The following is a 19389-nucleotide window of genomic DNA, read 5'->3' on the forward strand; positions in this document are numbered from 1 at the left end:
TCGATGATTAAATTCGTTGCCAACGCTTTTAAAAGTCGATTTTTATCGATTTTATCGATTCGTTGTTGCAGCCCTAGAGTGATATATGTCTTTATTCGTATACCTGAAAGGATCCCAGGCCCAGCTCGATGTACAGCCTGGCGGCCACTCCAGTGTTCTCAGGCAGGAAGGCAAATACAGTGTAGTGCATCCCAAACAGAGGAATGAGGAACAGGGTGGATTTAGCCAGCCGCCTGATGCAAAAACAAATGATGAACAGATTTTACAGCAAAAAATAATAATAATAATAAAAAAAAGGTTTACATGTTAAATGCAGTGAATCTGTATAGCACTTCTAGCCATACAGACCACTTAATCCTATAAACACCCAATCACATTTACAAATTCACAGACATTCATGTACCAATATGACAGATCAGTGGTTGGTTGGGGTTCAAGTCACCTAAAGTAGCAATAAATGTAACAGCAGAAAGTTGGACTCAAATCCACAAATTTCATATTTAGCCACAGTTGTCGTGTGTCTTAGCTTTAACATTTGTTCTAATCTGAAGTCTTTGTTATTTAAGGGTTTTTTAGGTTTTCCTGGGGTAAAGTACATTTTATTTATCACAGTCTTTATATTAACCTTAACATCTTCTAAGAAAATTATATCGTGGTAATTAAATAACATCATAAGTTTGACTTCTAATAAGCTTCCTGTAGATCATGTTGTTTGAATCTGATTCTTTTACAAAGGCTGACTTTATCTTTAAGTCAGTGAAACAGCAGTCAGATGTTCTATTTAATGAGAAGCCAATAAAAAAGAGCTAAAGGTAAGCCTGAGCAGATGTGTCTGAATTAATAGATCAGATTACAAGTTTTTTTTTTTTTATGGCTTACTAAAGAAACAAAATCTATTTGCTGTTGGCTATCTCACCAGTCCCTGAAAGCATTAAAGAGAAGGTATTAAACGTGACTGCTCCAGGATTGTGTTATTCTGTTGTCAGCCTAGGGTTTCAGAGCTTTTTGTTCTCATGTCTCTGATCCACCTCAAAAAGATAAGACAGAAACAGAGATTTTAAACATTGAATAGGTGAAACAATTCTGTCTCATAGCGATCAAAGAGTCATCTATTTCTAGTATCTGGATGCTATTTATATTTGCTCTCTTTTGAGATGAATGCAGCTCAGCACAAATCTGCACTAGCTGAACTGCCAATACAGGGAAAACATTGATTTAGTAGAAGCAGGATTTCTGGGTTGTACATTGTTTACAACATCCTCCAGATTAAACTGCAGAAAAAAAGCGCTTCATTTGTTAGAAATATATTCACCTTGTCCCCTTCTTGTCATACTTTTTATGAATCAATACTAAAAGGTATTTGAATACTTGAATAAAAAAAATTTTCCTTTATCTTCAATTTCTTTATCATAAATATATGAATATGTGCATATATTTTTGTTCTGTTTTTTTCTGGACTTATCCCTTTAGCCTGAATAATCCTGTTTTGAAAGATTTTTCTTTTATGTTGTGTTAATAGATTCTTTATTCAATTCTTTATTAACTTATCATGCTGGAATGTTGAGACTTACATGAAATGACCAGTATCACTGTTTCCTGCAGTGGTTGAAGATTTAAGCTTTTGGACCAGAATCCGGATGACATTTATGAAGATGACTATGTTGACCTGTCAGAAACATATGTACAAACCAATCAATATCAATAAGTTTTTAAACAAAAATTAAATAATCTTTTAGTGTGAAGCTTCTTACCCACATCCATGTTTTTGTTTTTATTTAAATGCACCTTAATTTCTGAGTTAAATTTATGAGTTTGCTAACCGAAAACATACAACAGAAGATGGGTGAAGATGGTTCAAATTGCTGTGGATATTTACCAGCAAAACTGTTTAGCAACTTTTCCCTACATGCCACCTCTTTATAGTTCAGATACCACCATTCTACCATGGATGTTGTCTCTTGTAAACTGATTCCCTGTTGTACTGCTTCGGTTGTGGTAATTTCAGTGGAACATATAGCATTTAATAAAACACCAAACTGCTAAAAAATATAAAGGGAACACTTAAATAACACCCTAGATCTGAATGATTGAAATGTTCCCTTTGAATACTTTGTTCTGTAAAAAGTTGAATGTGCTAAAAACAAAATCACTCAAAAATCATCAATGGAAATGAAATGTATTAACCAATCAAAGTCTTGGATTTGGAGTCACACACAAAATTAAAGTTGAAAAACACACTACAGACTAATCCAAATTTGATGTAATGTCCTTAAAAGAGGTCAAAATTAGGCTCAGTATTCTGTGTGGTCTCCACATTACTATAGGTAACATGTTCCTGGTGAGGTGGGGGATTTCTCCTGGTGAGGAGGCGGATGTCTGCTGAGGGATCTTCTCCCAGACCTGGACTAAAGCATCCACAAACTCTTGGACAGTCTATGGTGCAAACTGACGTTGGTGGATGGATCGAGACATGATGTTCCAGATGTGCTTAATTGGATTCAGGTCTTAGGAAGGGGAGGGCCAGTCCATAGCTTCAATGCCTTCATCTTGCAGGAACTGCTGACACACTCCAGCCACATGAGGTCTAGCATTGTCCTACATTAGGAGGAACCCAGGGCCAACCGTACCAACTTATGGTCTCACAAGGGGTCTGAGGATCTCATCTCGATACCTAATGGCCGTTATGCTACCTCTGGCGAACAAATGGAGGGCTGTGTGGCCCTCTAAAGAAATGCCACCCCACACCATTACTGACCCACTGCCAAACCAGTCATGCTGAATGATGTTGCAGGCAGCAGATTGCTCTCCACGGTGTCTCCAGACTCTGTCACGTCTGTCACATGTTCGCAGTGTGAACCTGCTTTTATCCATGAAGATCACAGGGTACCAGTGGTGAAATAGCCTTGAAATGTTTTGTATCAAGCGTGCCACACTACGTAGGGCTGTGAGCACAACCCTCATCTGAGGATATCGGGCTCTCATACCATCCTCATGGAGTCGGTTTCTAACCGTTTGTACAGATGCAGGCACATTCTTGGACTCCTGAAGGTCATTAATATTGTGTGTTTTATGTGTTCCCTTTATTTTTTTTGAGTAGTGTATATACACATATACATGCAGCATATGTTTATTTATGTGGTCATTGTTTCCCACAATGTAGGAAAATTTAGCTACATGCAAATCTCTTTTCTTAAGGAAAAACTAAAGATGATATTTTGGCCATTGCCATGTAATATAAAAGGTTTGCTTCATGGTAGGTTCATTGTTAATAGTTCCCTAATCTGTTTTAGACAGTTAACAATCTGTATTCGCAGATGAGTGTAATCCCAGAGTCACACTTTAGCTCATTTTAGCACTTTTGAACATTTCAAAACCAAGGCAGTTTAATACTAACCTACATTAACGGACTAATGGATTACTAACGAAAAATGCCTATTACAAAAATTACCAATTGTAACTTCATAGAACCTCACTTGAAATGCCACCCCTAAGAATAGTTTATTTAACAAGTAAAGCTTCAGAATAAAAGCATGCCTGAACCAGCATAGACAATTAACCAAACAAGTAAAGCAAATAAACTGTATTACAATAAAAAATACAATTAAATGTTCACAGCTCTTACTCACCAGCAGTGATGCTGTTATTGGTCCTTTAATGATCCACCAAATGCCAACATTGTCATTGTCATCCCAGCAGCTGCAATAAAAGGCAAACTGAATTCAGCTGAGTATGACTTGAGCTCCTTTAACATATCTAACATAAATTAGGAAGATAAAGTTTATGATACCCTCTGTCATCATAGAAGAATCTGGTCAGAACCCAAAGTATGAGGACCATAGATGGCAGTCCTAAAAATACAAGAGCACATGGATTATGCATGTTAAATGAAATATGTATTGTTTCGTAGAAGAATGCAAAATTATGTTTACTCTTTATATGAAATTTATCACTGTGGTACCTAATAATAATGAAAACACATTTTATTTGTAAACTGTATGTTTGCACCTTAAGTTCAGAACAAACATGCCTGTGTAAATTCTCAGTCAGTCGACTCATGGCACCCACAAAACAGGCATAAATTGGAAGGAAACCAGACTTTCTCTCAGTTTGGACACCTTTCCAGGGGTCTTTGTCCATTCTGTTGACTCGCATCCGAGAAATTCTTAGCTGGAGCACTGATGTTTTTAAACAACATGGAGGTTTATACTCCTAAGCACATTCAAAGTAAGATGCAAATCAAATAGCCATACCCTTGATCTCCTGGATTGTTGGAGCCTTTTGTTGTGTATGGGCTATATGATTGGTCTTTTAAATTATAATGGAAGTGCCGATGTAATCTTGTAGGAATTAGTTCCATGATTGATTTGTAAATGCTTAGAAGCTGAAACCGCAATCCTCCCCCTCTGTTCAGAGATGGTTTTTCTCCTTTCACAAAGAAAACTTTTCTTGTCCCCTCTCTCGAACCATATGTCCTCTGTGTCCAAAATCTAAAAAAAAACATTGGGCTTCAAAAGTGTGCCCTTTGTTCTTCAGGTCCTAGTGTACAGCTGAATCTTGCCCATAGTTACTGCCTCTTTTATGCTGCTCCAAGTGTTTGTTTAAATTTTTTTTTTGTTTCTCTAACATAGGAGGCTTTGGGTGTTCAGGTATATTTTGTTTTTACTAAAAAATCCTTCCTAGTTTCTCTAAATTCCTGAAACATATTGAATTACAGTGTTTTTGCATCTCTTTTTTCTCCACTGTGTTGCAAGCAGTGCTGTTTTCCTGCTACAGTTGTTGTTTTAGCCAATTTAAAAAGCCAACTAGTTGGGATAACCACATGAATCAAGTGATTTCCTAAAGTGTTTGTGTTCATGTTTCCCTCTATAATTGAGAGAATATTGTCAGCCAGGTCTATCCATTCTATTGTCCTCAATGTGCACAGCACAGTCCAGAAAAGGGCAACTTGTCCAGTGATGACAGTGAGCTGGTTGTGTTCCCTTGTATGCGCTAACTTTCACCTCCACCTCCTCCATATAGATATTGGCAACAGTGGGCAAAACTGGGAGCCCATGGAGAAAAAAAGGAATGTTTGGAATGTGCTTAGAAGGATGGACTTCCATGCTGCTCCAACTAAAGATTGCTCCGGTGCAAGCAAACAGAATTGACAAAGAAGCCTGGCTAGGTGAAGAAATGTCTTCAAGAAACTGAGCGAAAGTCTGGTAGTCTTTAAAATTAAGCCTGTTTGTGGTTTAAGAAAAACCTTAAGTCCTACAGGTAAGATCATCAAAGTAAGCTAAAAGCATCCATGTATATTTAAACATGTGAAAAACGATACTGGGCAAAAACATTTAACTCATAGGTTCTGCTAAAAAGAAATAAAACAAATTTTGTCCTTTTATAAAAGTGGAAATAGTCTGTGGTTCTCTCAGATGGCCAAGAGGGGCAATCCAAGTCTGAGGAGCATCAGAGCAGGACACAAGGACGATAGGTGAGTAAGCATTTGTTGCCATTCATAGGTTGTAGGTCTACTCGCATATACTCCCTTAATAGACATCCAAAGCAGTCATAAAACCAAGTGAAATGATGGAAGTAGAATGCAAAACTGGATGTTAACACAAATGCATCTTCATCTGAACTTTAACAGCTGATTTTAAAGCAGATATCTATTTTTTACATATATTCTACAAAACATAACTTTCTGTATTGGACAGACTTTGTTTACAAACTAGGAAAAAGTGGCATTGGTTAGTTATACCCATAAGTCTACATACTGTTGATTAAATGCTTTAATTCGTTAAATGGTGATTTTATAGTACTAACAAAAAAAAGTAACATAATTATTAAATGGAAGGTAGAATATTAATTATTTATTCAAGATATTTTAAAGATACAAAATCTGAAAAGCATGGCATATACTGCACCCTAGTTAAATGAAATCCACTGCAATCAATTGCTTTCAGAAGCCACATAATTAAAAAATAGACTCCAATGGTCATATATTTAAATATTAGCCTAAACCTAGCAGGTCTGTGAAGGTATCAGGGGTTTGTTGGAAACCATTAGTGAACCAACAGCTTTATGATGATCAAAGAATACATGTTAGGGATGAAGCTCTGGGGTTGTTTAACTCTGAGGGAGCTGCTAAACTCCATAGATGAGGTTGTATGATCTGTATAGGTATTGGCAGTGCACTCCATTTGTCTTTGTGGAACACTAGCAACTTAAAAGCCATTGAAGAAGTCCTGTTTAAAGTATTGAACAAGCAATGCGGGAGATATAGGAAACACGTGGAATAGTAGGTCCTGGCCACAATGGTGCAGGTGTAAAGAGGTAAAGTTCCATTGTACAACTATAAACTGTACCAAGTCGCACAGTGCACAAGTTCAAACATACAGTGCACTGTATATTTGAAACTTTTGATCTAAATATAGTTCAGAAATATGCCCCAAGGGCTCACTAAAACTAATAGAGGAGAACACTCTGAATGATTTATTTTCTAAGCCTTCACTGACATGGTTGAAGGAAATTCATTTAATCCCCAACACGGTTTGATGAACAGAGGCACAATGCATTTCTTCCCTATCTCCCGTCACAGCAGGTGAGTAGTTTTCCTAAACTCAAATCTTCATGTCTTGCAGACAGTGGCTTGTTTATGAAATGCCATGGCATGGTGAATTTTCTAAACAATTTTACTAAAGCTGCTTACAAAACCTTCTTAGTTAGAGGCATTGTGTCACCCTGATTTCAAGAACCTGACTAACCTCTGATTAGACTGACACAGGGTATGCACAGTTCCAAGGGTCTGATTTCTCCTGCACTTAATCACACCTAGCCACAGCTTCCAGGTAAATCCCTGATATGAATGCCCCAAACCCATGTAGGTGTTTATAAGCAGCTCTGGCTGAACATATTCGTACTTGTTACTTCTTACATTACAAGGACAAAATTTCCAGCGTCACAGTGACCTTTTGCTTGCTGTAATTTCTGGTTTACTGTTTCTTTTCAATAAAAAGAAAAAAATGCCTTTTCTCAAATTCAGTCCTAGAATAATCTGTCAGTAGATGTCCACTCTGCTCAGTGAGGCCAAGTAATACTGCAACATCAGTGGCAGAACAAATGAGGCAAATGGGACTTGAAATTTTGGGAACACTGGCTTGAAATAGCTAAATAGAACAAGGTATGAATACCTAATGGAGAGAATAGAATACAAGACAGTGGATGCTGTTTTGTTGGTGATTATATGCTAAAATCAGAAACCTCTTATGAATCAATAGGAAATGCTCAAAGAAACGGAAGAAAAATTTTAAACAAGAGGTGAAATTGTAGCTGCAATCAAAGCCACAGTGAGAGCATCCTGTCAGCAGGGAGACTGATTGTTGTCTCAAAATAGATTACCAGATAGAACTGTGTGCTAACTCAATTTAAAAAGCTGAACTTTCTTATTTATTTTTCGTATCTTAATAGTTGTATATTTATTTTATGTAGCACAAAAATATGTTTGTATCTTTTCAAAACACGAAAAGCACTTATCCAAACCATCCAAATGAACCTTAATGGTGCTAAGGAAAGAACTCAACATTCTCCTGGCTATGAAAATGTGATTCTAAAATGGCTCAAAAATGGCTCTTAAAATATCAACAAAAACAACTGAGCCAAGGATAAAGTATGGGTAAGAAACAACGCCGATTTTTTATATGCCAGGTTTCTTGACGTGAGCAAATTTTCATAAAAGAATGGCTATATTTAAAAAATTAAAATTTATGAATGTCATCGTTACAGGTTTACAGTTTTTTTTTTAAATAGTAATAGAAAATAAAAAACGCATAATGGAATGTTAGTCTTTTAATTTAACCATAAAAAAGAAGGTTTTACAAAACCTTTGCTATAAATAAATTGATAAAATATATAGGGTTGTGCACCTTGAGGAAATTTCCTCTAGCTGAACTTGGGTAAAAAATGGCTGTCTTCATTGTAAAGATTGCTGACCTCTAACTTAAGCTGATCAAACCTTAACTAGATAACTCTACACAAATTCTAAGAAATGCTGATTAGTACTGTATATAGCCCAACATTAGTGGCTCTCCTGGCCTGGTTTATTTACATTTGTGGGCCATCCGTCCAAAGTCATGCCCAGAATCTCAATGAATTTATGCAGGGAATGACAGATTGAGGCGATGGAAAACAGGCCTTCAAACCCGATAGACTAACAGCTCATCAAGTTCATTTAAATCCAAAATACTTAATTCATGCATGCTTGGATTGATGGATTGCTGTTGAGTTGTTGAGTCAATGGAATCATTTGGTTTTCCTCAGATAGAAAACTGAACAAATCTGAATGTATGATCTGTCTCTATAAAGTGCCTTTAGATAAAATGTGTTGTAAATTGGTGCCATATAAATGAACTGAATTTAATCGTTAAAACTCTTACAAAGGGTTTCTTCAACAAGTTGTTGCAGTGGCTGATAGCTTTAGGTAGCAAGGATCTCCTCTGGTGGTCTGACTTACAGTGGTTCTCGGAAACTTTTTTGTTGTACATACTGTGAGAAGGGATCATCAAGATCCTCCATACTGTTCTTCGTTTAATGAAGAATTGCTATTTGTAAACTTACCTAATCACAAGTGTAAATTATCAAAGTATACTAAAGAAATTGAAGAAGTTGGTCAATTATTATAAAACGCATTTAGTACCCATAATGCTACTAAAGGTTTTTCAACTGACCATTGAGAAGGGAATCCATTTTTTTATTGTATCAAATTCTTAATAAGGTTAAACTGAAAACAACAATACCAATAGTGTTCTATGTAATTCTTTTGATTCATTGAAAGTTCACATATATTAAGCTTACTGCAATTTTAATTTTACAGCCCATTGATGTAATGTAAAAGCAGATAAACAGTTACAAGTTATTAGTATGTTTTTTTAGTCAAAAAAAATAACTCTATGGCACTTGTAGGAATACACCATTATCCCATTTCTGCAGTTTAACCCTAAGTCAGTGACGAGTTTCTATCTACTTTGACTCCTGACTTTTTTACTCACCCCATCCAATAAGAATGTACCACCAGAAGTATTTTCTCTGAGAGACGAAAGTGAGGGCCAGAAGGGTCTGGAGATACATGCCCTCCACCAGCAACCAAAAGTAATTGGCCAGGATGCTGAACTGGAAAAACGCTACTGCTGACTTACACGTAGCCTGAGGGATAAAGACACAAAGATAAGAGCATCAATCTTTAAGTGGTAGAGAAAAACTCTTCTCTATCCAGAGTCTTTATTTCTGTTTAATTTCAGTGGGATCTTTACCACAAGTAATCACCAGAATAACTTCTTTAGGCACAAATTGTTTAGGGGCACAATATATTTTCAAGACAAAAATGCAACACATTTTGCAGACCCAAAAAGTTGAGACATTCCCCAATCACATCAATTCAGAGGATAAAAACATCAGGCTCACCAAAGAGGATATCAAGAATAATATGTTGCCCTTTATGGACTGTGCTGTTGACAAGGATGGGAGTATTAAATAATGAGATCACAGATATAGACTGATTTCTTTATTTTGAATCACATCACCAACCATAAAAGAACATTTTAGTTATCAGAATTGATTTTGGAATGGATCAAGATGGGGCGGAAACTTGGACGCACACTCCAGCTGGCATCTATGGAGTAAAATCATTTGGTTTTGTCTATTCACATGGTTTTATCAATAAGGATTTTTTTTTTTGCATACTCCATTTTCAGGTCTTTGGCATACACTTTAAGTATAAATCTCATGCAGTGTTTTATGAAAAAAAAGACCAAAGGGACCTTATGTATAAAAGAGTGTGCAGCTTTCATACTAAAACTTGGCAGTATTTTTGAGCTTAGACTAGGTACTGCATACTCTTCCTTTATACATGGAAAATCAATGCAGCTTGAGGAACTGCTTGGAAAACCTACTACCACCTAATTTTATGGGAGCTGCTGGGAGGAACACTATATTATCCAGGCGCTCTTCTTGCGGTTTTGCGCCGGGCGGCTTTTCTGCTCTTGGGTTGATTCTGTGCGCGGTGTGTTGCGTTGCGCGCTGTTGGCGTCGGTCTTGATGGGGTGGGGCTGCGCTTTTGGCTGCGGGGGCGTTTTGGGGGGGTCCCGCGGGCGCTCGCGGCCGGTTCGCGGCGGATGCGCGTGGGCCCCGGCAGTGGCAGTGTGTTTTTCCTGGGTGGTGCGGTCGCGGTGGGTGTTGCGGCCGGTCGCCGGGGCTTGGTGCCGGGGCGTGTTTCGGTGCTCTGTGGGGCTGGGCCGTTTCGGTCGGTGCCGTGGGGGGGCCGGTGTTCGGCCCTACTTCAGGGTGGCCGGCTGCCGGCGGGGCCCGCGGACTCGTCCCCGCGGCTCCTCGGGGCGCCGGCATGGCGGTGGCTGGGGGGCTTNGCAATTTATATGCATGAAACAAGTGGAGCTATATGGCAATTGCCATACCGCTACACTTGTGAAAGTAAAATCTGTTGGGCTCCTTTTGGCATCAAGACAATTATTCTTATTGCCACCTTGCCAGACAGGACACTGTAAAAAAAAATAATAATAAAAAAAATAAATAATCCAGGCTCTCTCAGTGTGTAACCGTTAGATTATTGAAAGCTGCTACTGTGAGTAGAACCACCCGCAATCCTTATTTTGAACTTCTGATCTTGAGCTGTTCCTGTTTTCTCCTGCCTTACCCTTTTTGTGCATACCTGATGCCTTCTGATCTCCAGATCTTGACTTCCTGGCTTCCCTTACAACCAAGTCAGTTTGCCTCTGTCTGGATTCTTATGTCAGTCGTGTATGACCAAAGCTCTGTCTCCTCCCTCTGTCTCTCTAATCTGTCTGGTTACTGTCCCTGTTACTGATTCTTTCACCTGGATTCCAGATTTCCAGCTCGTTTAGTCCTTCTAGAAACCAATGCCACGTGGACTGCTTCTCTATGCATGACCCGCCTGAGTGACCATGACCATGACTGAGCCTCAGCCCAGTATAGCACCATCAAAATTAGATCAATATTTGATCCAAACGAAGCCACTGGGATCAGTCATTAGAGCCAGCGAAGCCTCCCAGTTTTTGAGAAGCTTATTTGCTTTCCTTCAGTACACCTTCAACACCACTAAGGTGTTCTCAGCCAATAACCCTGTTCTCCTTCCAACTGTTATTCCAGTTCTAGTCAGTTCCTGTTCCTAAAAGACTAATTTACTTTTAAATAAACTCGTTGAACCTACCTCATGTGTTGGCTAAATCATTGTGTCTCCAGAGTCTGTCCATGCACTTGGCTGTGGCAGTGTTTAGAAATGCTTTTTTCAGGTTATAGAATCACTATCTCTCCTGTCAGTAAGACCAACTCTGCTTCTCCCTTAGTTAACCCACCTTTCTCCTCTACGGTCCATAACATAGAACCTCAACTAATATCTCTTGAGGTGTTTAAGGAAAGAACCTGATCAGTGTGGTTTCTTCCTTATCTAGTGTAAGATCCATTTTGATATGCAACATTTCTCCTTTCCCTCAAAACCTTTCAAGGTAGCTTTCATTACATCATTACTGTCTGATAAAGCCAATAAATGGGGGCCGCTCAATGTCAAAGAAATACAGGGATCTGTTATTCTTAAGATGCTTTCGCCAAAAAACAAATTTATGTGTTTGATGCCATCCCACCGGGTTAAGAGGCGTTTATGAGGTTATTCACCAACAGAACGAATGAGCATGCTGCAACCAACTATATAATTGATTTTCAACTACATGCAGCAGACAGTAATTGGAATGAAGAGGCTCTGATGGATGCGTTTATACAAGGCTTAGATGATGAGATTAAGGATCAGCTGGTTACTCATGATCTGCTAAGGCCTCTGCAGGGGATGGGTGACCTGGCTACGAGAATCAATTTAGGATTAATTTGTCTTTCTGAGGTAAATTGAAAAATCTTTTTTTATTATTATTTGCATTTAAAAAATTTTTGGGGGGGAGGGAATCATTGAGTAATTAGCAGGCTTACCGTAGACATAGAGCAGTGGTCCAGAGTTTCATCTGCAAACAGCACAGCATCCTTAATGAACACAGCACTAGCTCTCAGAACAAAGGAGGAAAACAGGTTGATGTGGATGTAGTTTCTGGTACAGCGAAACTTCCTGTATAATACAACACAGTGTCACATACAAAGCAGTTTCTTGTACTATCTATGCAAATTATAATGCCTGAATACACTGACAGGTTGGCGGTAAATAAATATAGGCAGATGAGAGAAACAATAAAACTATTCAAAGCTTTATATACAGTATTTTTATATTGCTCTCAATGTAAAAAAAAAACCAGAGCCCTGCTGTTCTAAAACCAAAAAAATTACATTTTAGACATTAAGTGCATTTGAAGATAAATTTGGTTCCTACAAATGTTATGTTACTTGGTTGCTGTATATCTGTATCTGCCCTTACCTGAAGCCTGCAAACACCACTATGGCTGTAAGTAGAGAGATGAGTGAGGTGGCGTACCCTACAGTGTAGACCTGTCTGAACGTATACAGGTAACTTGTCTGGAAGCAGAAAGCAAAACAGGGCAAAACTGATAAAAGGTTCTAGTAAGATATTTACACACATTTGACAGATGTGTAAGTGTCCTTTAAAAAGAACATACTGCAGATGGGAAAAAAAATCCTCCTTTAGAATTAAGTTTATAGAAGAAGGTTGAGCTAAAAAGGTGAGGATTGAGGAAGTCTGATGACAACAAAGTGTGTACCTCTGATTCAGGCTCACTGTCGTCATTGAAATGACAGGCATCCTCATAAGTTGGATACATTTCAGACCAGCCATCAGCAGTGCAATTCCTGTATACAAACCCTGACAAGAGAGCAGACAGGAATGTGAAGAAAAAACGGGGGGTAAAAACCTCTGCATTATTTTTCAAATATATACAGAAAAATTCTGACATTTTTCATTAAAACCTTATTTCCAGTCCTCATTTCATTCATAACAAAAAGTATTTGGGCAATGTCATGTTGCATCATTCCACCTACTTATGTTATATTGTTTCCACATGTGCGTATAATAAATGTTCATTTGAACATGTGTCTCAATAAAAATATCAATATGATTATATGACGATAACGATCCACAGTTAAAGGCTATTTGTTCTTTTCAGCTATAACACCTGCTGATGTTTAAGCATATCTAAAAAAAATCTAAAAAAAAAAAAAAGTCGATTTTCTCTTTTGCAAGATATGCTGTTCTGTATACATGTATCCAACAGTTTGGATAATAAGATTAGGTTCTTGACATCCAAGTTAGTTTTGCATTTTTCAGAGAAGTAGTGCAACAAACTCCAACATCTTCATTAAGCATGCCTTTGTAATTACTCAATTTAAGTTCCATTTATTGTATTAATATAGAACTTCTTTAGGAACTTTTAAAATAAATATATAACTATTCACATCTAAATATAAAAAAAAATCCAGGGCTATTAAAATAAAACTTTGATCAATCTAATTAATTCCAATTTAGTTTGATCATAAAGCATTGCATTAAAAGGTCACAGAAGTCATCCATCCATCAAAAAAAAAAATTGATTAATATTGTCAGATGTAAATCATATTATTGCTGCAGATTTATCTGCTGCACAACCATTGTGCAAATCCCCCATGGCTACATCCAAAAAGTGTTATTTTGGAATAACATCTATCAACTGGGGAGGCCACCTGAGATAATGACATTGTGCAATAGGCTGCTGAAAATGGTTATCAAAAGATAAAGACACAGTGCTTTTGAAGGGGTGGACATTGTTAGCAAAATACCCAAGTAGGCTGTTGTGTTTACACAAAGCTTAATTGGTATGGAGTATTTGTCTGGAACAACAAAATAATCCCTACTCTACCACAATACGGATAATAGACAGAACCGTTGTTTCAAGGAAAGAAGGATGGTTCCATGCATTTTTGTTGTCATAATGTAGGTATAGTTTTTTCAAAGTACCGTAAATGTTATTCTATCATAGTGTCTTGCTAAGGGACTATGTAAACAGAGGAAAGACAAGGACATAATAGTTGAAGGAATTTTCTGTGGGTTTATTATGCTACATACATATTGATCAGGATCGAACCAATTGAGTTAAATCAGGCGGTTGTTTAAATTATCAGAGATTTAACATTGTTCTTAAAACAATAGGATGCTTGACATTATACACACTCTTTTACACAATTTCCGCTGTGTTTTCAGCACTCAGAAGACAGAAAACCAAACTAAAAAAATGTTGACCTTAGAATCACAATCGTTCAAATATAAATATATTTGTACTTGAATAAATATGCTGTTTTTCTCAAATTATTTCACAGATTTGCGATTGCCACAGGCTGCAGTTTTTACAGGGCTTTTTTTTTAATGCAGTAACCAATTTTGAATGCTGTAATGGCGGTAAATTAACTCAAAGCCATCATTCCTCTGTACAAAGTGGATTATAGCAATGTCATTCCTGCTTTTGGAACATTTTTCTTCATTGGTGATGCAAGGCAGAGACCATTTGATGCTTTCATGTCTGTTCAAGTACTCTGACTCCATCTTAGCATCTATTTTGGAAATAAGGGTTTTTAGAGAAATGTTGTCAGCTTTGGGACTGGTTATCAACATGTATGTTCTTGGACATACAGTAGTAAGTGAAGGCAGGTTAGGTTAGCGTATGCATTTTTTTCCAGACAAATAAAAGAATCATGGCAAGTGGATTATTTTCTTATTTTTTTCTCTGTAATAATAAACCAAAATGAGTCGAAATACTGTAAAATGCATATGTGTCTGGGTGATCTGCAATTTAGTGTCATTGATGGAAAATGAGAACATAAAGGTGTTAGGAATTAGTTAATCTAATGAAATTACCATATTGATATTATATTACCATATATACTGCAAGCGCAACATTTTAATATCTAAAAATGTGCATCATGTTTTGATAATCACCAACCATTCTCAACTTTAAATCATTGTAAATACGAACATGTTTGTTAAAAAACTATAGCTTTAAGTTTAGCTGATCATTTGATGTATAAAAATAGAGCACTTTTTACCCTATAATAATTGTATAATGTCATGTTTTTTTTCCCTTAAGAACAGATTTAAAAGGCCAATTACTTTGTCATGTCATGAAAGCTGGCACATAGTATTAAGAACTCCTCCTGCCAGACACATCCCAATGCAATCTACATTCATGCCAAAAAACATACATGAATAATTCATCCTGGGTTTTTCCATCACTGTCTTCAGTTTGCATTAGCACTTTGATTATGATATAGATAATTAACCTTAGCAGGAAATAGGCTGTGCACAAGAAGGGGATTTAAACATGTTATTCTGCATCTAAAAAAGTGTGCTGATTAGAAAGTGAGTACTAGTGTTTAATTTATTTACGTTTTGATGAGCTTTAACGTCTGATGCGTTTTGCAAACCAACCTTGATTGCTGGAGAAATGCTGAAAGACCTCAGAGCAGGATAAGTTGACAACTTGCCCAACTTTGGCTCTCAGCCAACAGCCAATTTCATCCCACTCTGTTTTACATCCTGTTAAGAAGATGCATGAAAACAGAACGGACAGTCAGTTAGATTTAGTCAGTCAGCACCTGTCTTCTTAATAATGCAGTTATGATACATTCCTAGTCCCTTTGAACCTTTGAAGGATATTTGTATTGTTTAAGGAGGTCCAATGACACAACACTTTTGCATTTCGTTGCCTTGTACCTTTGTAATGACAATAAATTTGAATCTAATCTAATTTAAAAAAAAAAAAAAAACACTGCAGAGACCACTCTAGAGATTGTTCTTGTAAGAGAAATTATAGTGTTCAGTAAAATTAGTTGGTTTTGACCTGGCTTTAAAGTAAAGTATGCATTTTCAATAGGATTTGGAAGAGAATAAAATGCGCTCTTTGTACCATGCAAGGTTAGGAAATATTGGTGATTTACTAGCAAAGCAAGTAGACAGAAGAAAGTGTACATGTAAACCCAAGACTAAATTGTAAAAGAACAACTTTTTTCAAAATTAAAACATCAAAAGAGAAAAACACCTCACAGAAAGAAAAACAACTGGATATCTAGAAGAGTGCATGCTCAGATAGAAATGAAACAAAATGCAACCAGTTTACAAAATAAATTAAAAAAAATAAACAAGCAGGATGTAGAAAACAACTCTAGGGTATAAAACTGTGCAGATAGTCATGAGCATCTGGGCAGATAAGGGGCTGATATACAAAAGCACATATTGAGCAGATAAACTGTGCAACTAACAAAATGGTAGCACATGCTTATTGGGTCTGTTGGGAGCAGTGAAGGTTATACAACCTAACTACAGCTGGGAAAAAGGATCTGCACTAGCACTCCTTTGTGTACCTAGGGTGTGACAGTCTTTTAGCACACTCCAACTCGGCAATGGCTTTATCTATGGAGTAAAGAGTAAGATATTTCCCCTAAAAGGGTTTACAGCCGAAATTGGAAACTAGGGGAAATAACAGCTCAGTTAATGAATAAACAACTAAATAGATTTGCAAAGCCCCGTGACCAGTCTTAAATCTTCTGGATTATTATAATCAGCATTGCCGTTTCTCCTGACTATACATCAGAAATGCTGGTGATTTATAAGTCGCACCGTATCTTGGCATAAACATATTTTCTCTCTGCTCCTTATCTTATTTATGTAATGCCGCTGAATCTAATCCATTATCAACTACATTCCGAATTTTACTCTATTTCTTTAAAACTGAGCATTTTTCTATCTAGTTAGGAGGTCACATCTACATGATGTCACTTTCAGTGTAACACTAATAAAATATACAGGAGCTATGGTGTGTGATTTTTCCTCAAAGCCCTGGATTATTCACCTCAGCAGCCTCTCTGTTGCTTTGCCTGACTCAGACTGATATTCCTTGAATTGTGGATCAGGACCGGTGCACTTCCAGGTTGGCTTGCCTTACATAAAATGTTTGCACAGAGATATCGCCAAGAAATGTGATGATTTTGACGCAGTAGGTGGTATACACCCTTAAATGCCTAAACATGTACATTGTGACTGTGCTGTTTCTGGAGTCACATTTCTAGTTTTATATAAGTTGGTTCTGGATAAAGGCATTAAACAGAATTAATCAAATATAGGAAGCTAAACAATGCAGGACACTCTATATTTTGTAAAGAAATGGATTTAAATTGTTGTTTGTTGGATTTAAAAACTACAAATCCGACTTAGTTTCTTTTTTCTTGTTTCCAAGCAACCTTCCAGCAATCTCAGCCATTTTCATTTGTGATTTTTGATGATTTTGGTTCCATTTATTTGTTCTTTGGATGCCTTTTTTCGTTTACATCTGCATTTCCATGCAGATATATTCATACTCATTGTACCTTAAACAGAAGACACATTATGGGTAAATAGACAGTGCCTAAGTGTCATCTAATCTTACTATAAATCCATTTGTTCTGTGAAGCTTCTCAGAGGGTTGTTCAAAAACATCACTGAGCAAACAGCATCAAGGAGACCAAGGGTAAGAGCAGACATCAAGTTGTGGAAACATTCAGAAAACTGGTATAACACAGAATCCCAAACATTAAAATATAACAGACCAGTTTTAAATCAATCATCTGAAAACGAAGGTAGCAGAGCACAAATGCAAACTGCATCCATGACATGACAGTCGAACTCGCTCGAACTAGAAGGGGTGCATAAAGTAGCCTATGATAACTAAGGAGAAACTTTAGAGATCTGCAGCTCAAGTAGGAGAACTTGCTGATATGTAAGAGAGGCCATTTGGCCAGATTAAGAAAAGCTGAAAAGTTTTTTCCCAAAAAACCCACATTGTTTTCAGGACACCACCTAGACAACAAGCAGCTGAATGATGACATGTGGCTAAACAAGTGCAATAAGTGGATCAATTGTATGCATTTATGTGAGTTTAAGGAGAACAACAACTTGATACATATTGGATATTAACAATTTCTTTGCCTGAGTGCTTAAACACCTCAAAATATATTTTGTTTGAATACAAATATTGAATCCTTTAAAGCTTAGAAACAACAGTGTTTGTTGGTCAAGATAAATCACATATGTTGTTAGTGACGCCTTTTTCATCTGGATCTTTAAATGCCAAGGAGATAACCTTCAAATTGTAAGGTGCCTTTCTTTGTGTTAGGTGCAAATTAATCACATACAAAAGAGGCAACCAATCCTTTTCACACCTTTTCTTGTGAAGCGCATCTTGTTGAGGGAAGAAAATCCATTGTGGATAAGACAGTAAGATGATTAAAACTAGCAGGGAGTCCACTTTGAAAAATAAAGAATATGGTAACAAGACTCTTTTAAAGTATTTGTCATTCCTAGTTTGGATGGCTGGTCAAAAAAGAAAGGATTGCATTTTCTGAATCTTTGAAAGTAAATAATTGGTGTCCAGGATTAGGAGATTTAATTTTTCTCTACTGAGAGTGTTTAACCAATGACACTGTAATTAGGAGTCTTATCTCTCCTTCGTAAATTGGTAATAAGAGGATCTTTCTGGTCACACTGCTTGTATGTTTTTTAAAAGGATCAACATCAGGTTTAAACAAATTAGCTTTAATCTTAATGCATACCTGAATCACGGAGAGAAAATATCTTCAAAAAATCTGTGTGAACACAGAGATGGTACATTGCAAGGGATCCCCATTTGCAATGTTGTTTGTTCAGACACAGCTGCAATATTAATGGCACAAAATTACAGAAGAGATGAGGGAAATCTGATTGAATTACTCAGCTTCAGGTGCAAAAATCCTCTGATAAACTGAAGAGTGGAACTGAAGTCATTCCCTGCAGTGAAGCAGCAGATGAACTGATTGAAAGTGAAAGAGGTACCGAGCTGAGTGTATTATTTGCAGTCAGGTTTTACCACAGCGCAAATTCATACCACAATCACAATATGAAGGATTGCAGAGGAAACCCTGGCTGTGGGTGTTCTGAAGCCCATCCAACATTGCCTGCACATAACCTACTCATTTACAAGAACAAATCTGGATAGACTGAATTTTTATTGTGGAAATACCCAAGCATTTTGTATGTAGTCTACAGAAAAATTTATTGCCAAGGAAATTTGAATATTATGCACTGTGTAACAATGAGATTTCCATGCAAATTACATTTACCCAGCAGCTTCCCCTTCAAGCATTTAATCACTTTTGAAAGCATACCACAAGAAATGCTTGCATGTTAAGAGTACTTTAAGCAATGCCATTGTAGAACTGTATTCAGTAAGATTAAAATGGCAGCATATAGATGTAAAAATACAATCTCAAATACATAAAAATACATAATGCTTCTAAAACATGTATATGTACATATTTTTAAAGGAAAAATCCGGTCATATTCAGAATTTAAACTTCTGAAAATACTTTAAGTATGAAACTATTACATACTGTTAA

General features: G+C 36.9%; 1 protein-coding gene across 1 annotated transcript in view; it reads right to left on the bottom strand.

Moving 5' to 3' along the window:
- Positions 1-19389, bottom strand: part of LOC107081700 (pituitary adenylate cyclase-activating polypeptide type I receptor-like) — a 33917-nt gene that overhangs the window by 6348 nt on the left and 8180 nt on the right. Inside the window, exons 3-11 of the mRNA XM_015369893.1 lie at positions 15413-15520; positions 12720-12820; positions 12419-12516; positions 11983-12115; positions 9024-9177; positions 3788-3848; positions 3627-3696; positions 1572-1666; positions 104-233 (exon numbers count right to left, since the gene is read on the bottom strand). Of these exons, the coding sequence (XP_015225379.1) occupies positions 104-233; positions 1572-1666; positions 3627-3696; positions 3788-3848; positions 9024-9177; positions 11983-12115; positions 12419-12516; positions 12720-12820; positions 15413-15520 (950 nt within the window). The remainder of the gene's footprint in view (positions 1-103; positions 234-1571; positions 1667-3626; positions 3697-3787; positions 3849-9023; positions 9178-11982; positions 12116-12418; positions 12517-12719; positions 12821-15412; positions 15521-19389) is intronic.

Source organism: Cyprinodon variegatus, unplaced genomic scaffold (genome assembly GCF_000732505.1).
Source record: "Cyprinodon variegatus isolate N-32 unplaced genomic scaffold, C_variegatus-1.0 Scaffold39, whole genome shotgun sequence".
NCBI classification, from domain to species: Eukaryota; Metazoa; Chordata; class Actinopteri; order Cyprinodontiformes; family Cyprinodontidae; genus Cyprinodon; species Cyprinodon variegatus.